This window comes from Galeopterus variegatus, unplaced genomic scaffold (assembly GCF_000696425.1).
Source record: "Galeopterus variegatus unplaced genomic scaffold, G_variegatus-3.0.2 Scaffold2327, whole genome shotgun sequence".
NCBI classification, from domain to species: domain Eukaryota; kingdom Metazoa; phylum Chordata; class Mammalia; order Dermoptera; family Cynocephalidae; genus Galeopterus; species Galeopterus variegatus.
In genome coordinates this window covers 83,719-84,225 of record NW_007728438.1, presented here as the reverse complement: position 1 = coordinate 84,225, position 507 = coordinate 83,719, and the positions used below count along the sequence as shown (strand labels likewise).

The following is a 507-nucleotide window of genomic DNA, read 5'->3' as shown; positions in this document are numbered from 1 at the left end:
GGCCCGCGCGGGGAGCGGCGGGGTCGGGGGGTCCGCGGCCCCTTTCCCGGGGTGTCCGCCTCTGCGCCCGCCTCCCAGGGGTTCCCACCTACCGTCGATCTCGTGGAGGGGGGCATCGTTCTTGTTGAAGCCTTTGGACACATAGAGACGTTGCACTTCTGAGCAACTTTTCGAATTGAGCTCGGCAGCCAGCAGTGCGGCGGTGAGCACGGCCAGGATGCAGAGGAGCGCGGGCATGCCCAACCGTGCCATGGTGCGAGCTGGGACGGACGAGCTCCCACCTTTGCGACGGGACGGGAAGTGGCGCTGCAGGAGCCGGCCGAGGGGCACGGAGTCGGGGGCTCGCGAGTGCAGTGAGAGGGCGAAGGAGTTGCGAGTTGGTGGAGAAGGAGGAGAGTCGGGAGGGAGACGCGGGCGAAAAGTAGAGCTGGGCCTCGCGTCAGGCAACGGTCCCCAGTGCCAGGCGCCCGGCCGGGGCAGGAGGAGGAGGGAGTGCAGGCGGCGCGC

The 507-nt window shown here is 69.4% G+C and overlaps 1 protein-coding gene across 1 annotated transcript in view; it reads right to left on the bottom strand.

Annotated features, from left to right (window-relative positions):
* The window catches only part of GPC4 (glypican 4), a 103,734-nt gene extending 103,233 nt beyond the window's left edge, over positions 1-501 (bottom strand). Inside the window, exon 1 of the mRNA XM_008581326.1 lies at positions 93-501. Within this exon, the coding sequence (XP_008579548.1) occupies positions 93-252 (160 nt within the window). The 5' untranslated portion in view covers positions 253-501. The remainder of the gene's footprint in view (positions 1-92) is intronic.
* Between the last annotated feature and the right edge of the window lie 6 nt (positions 502-507).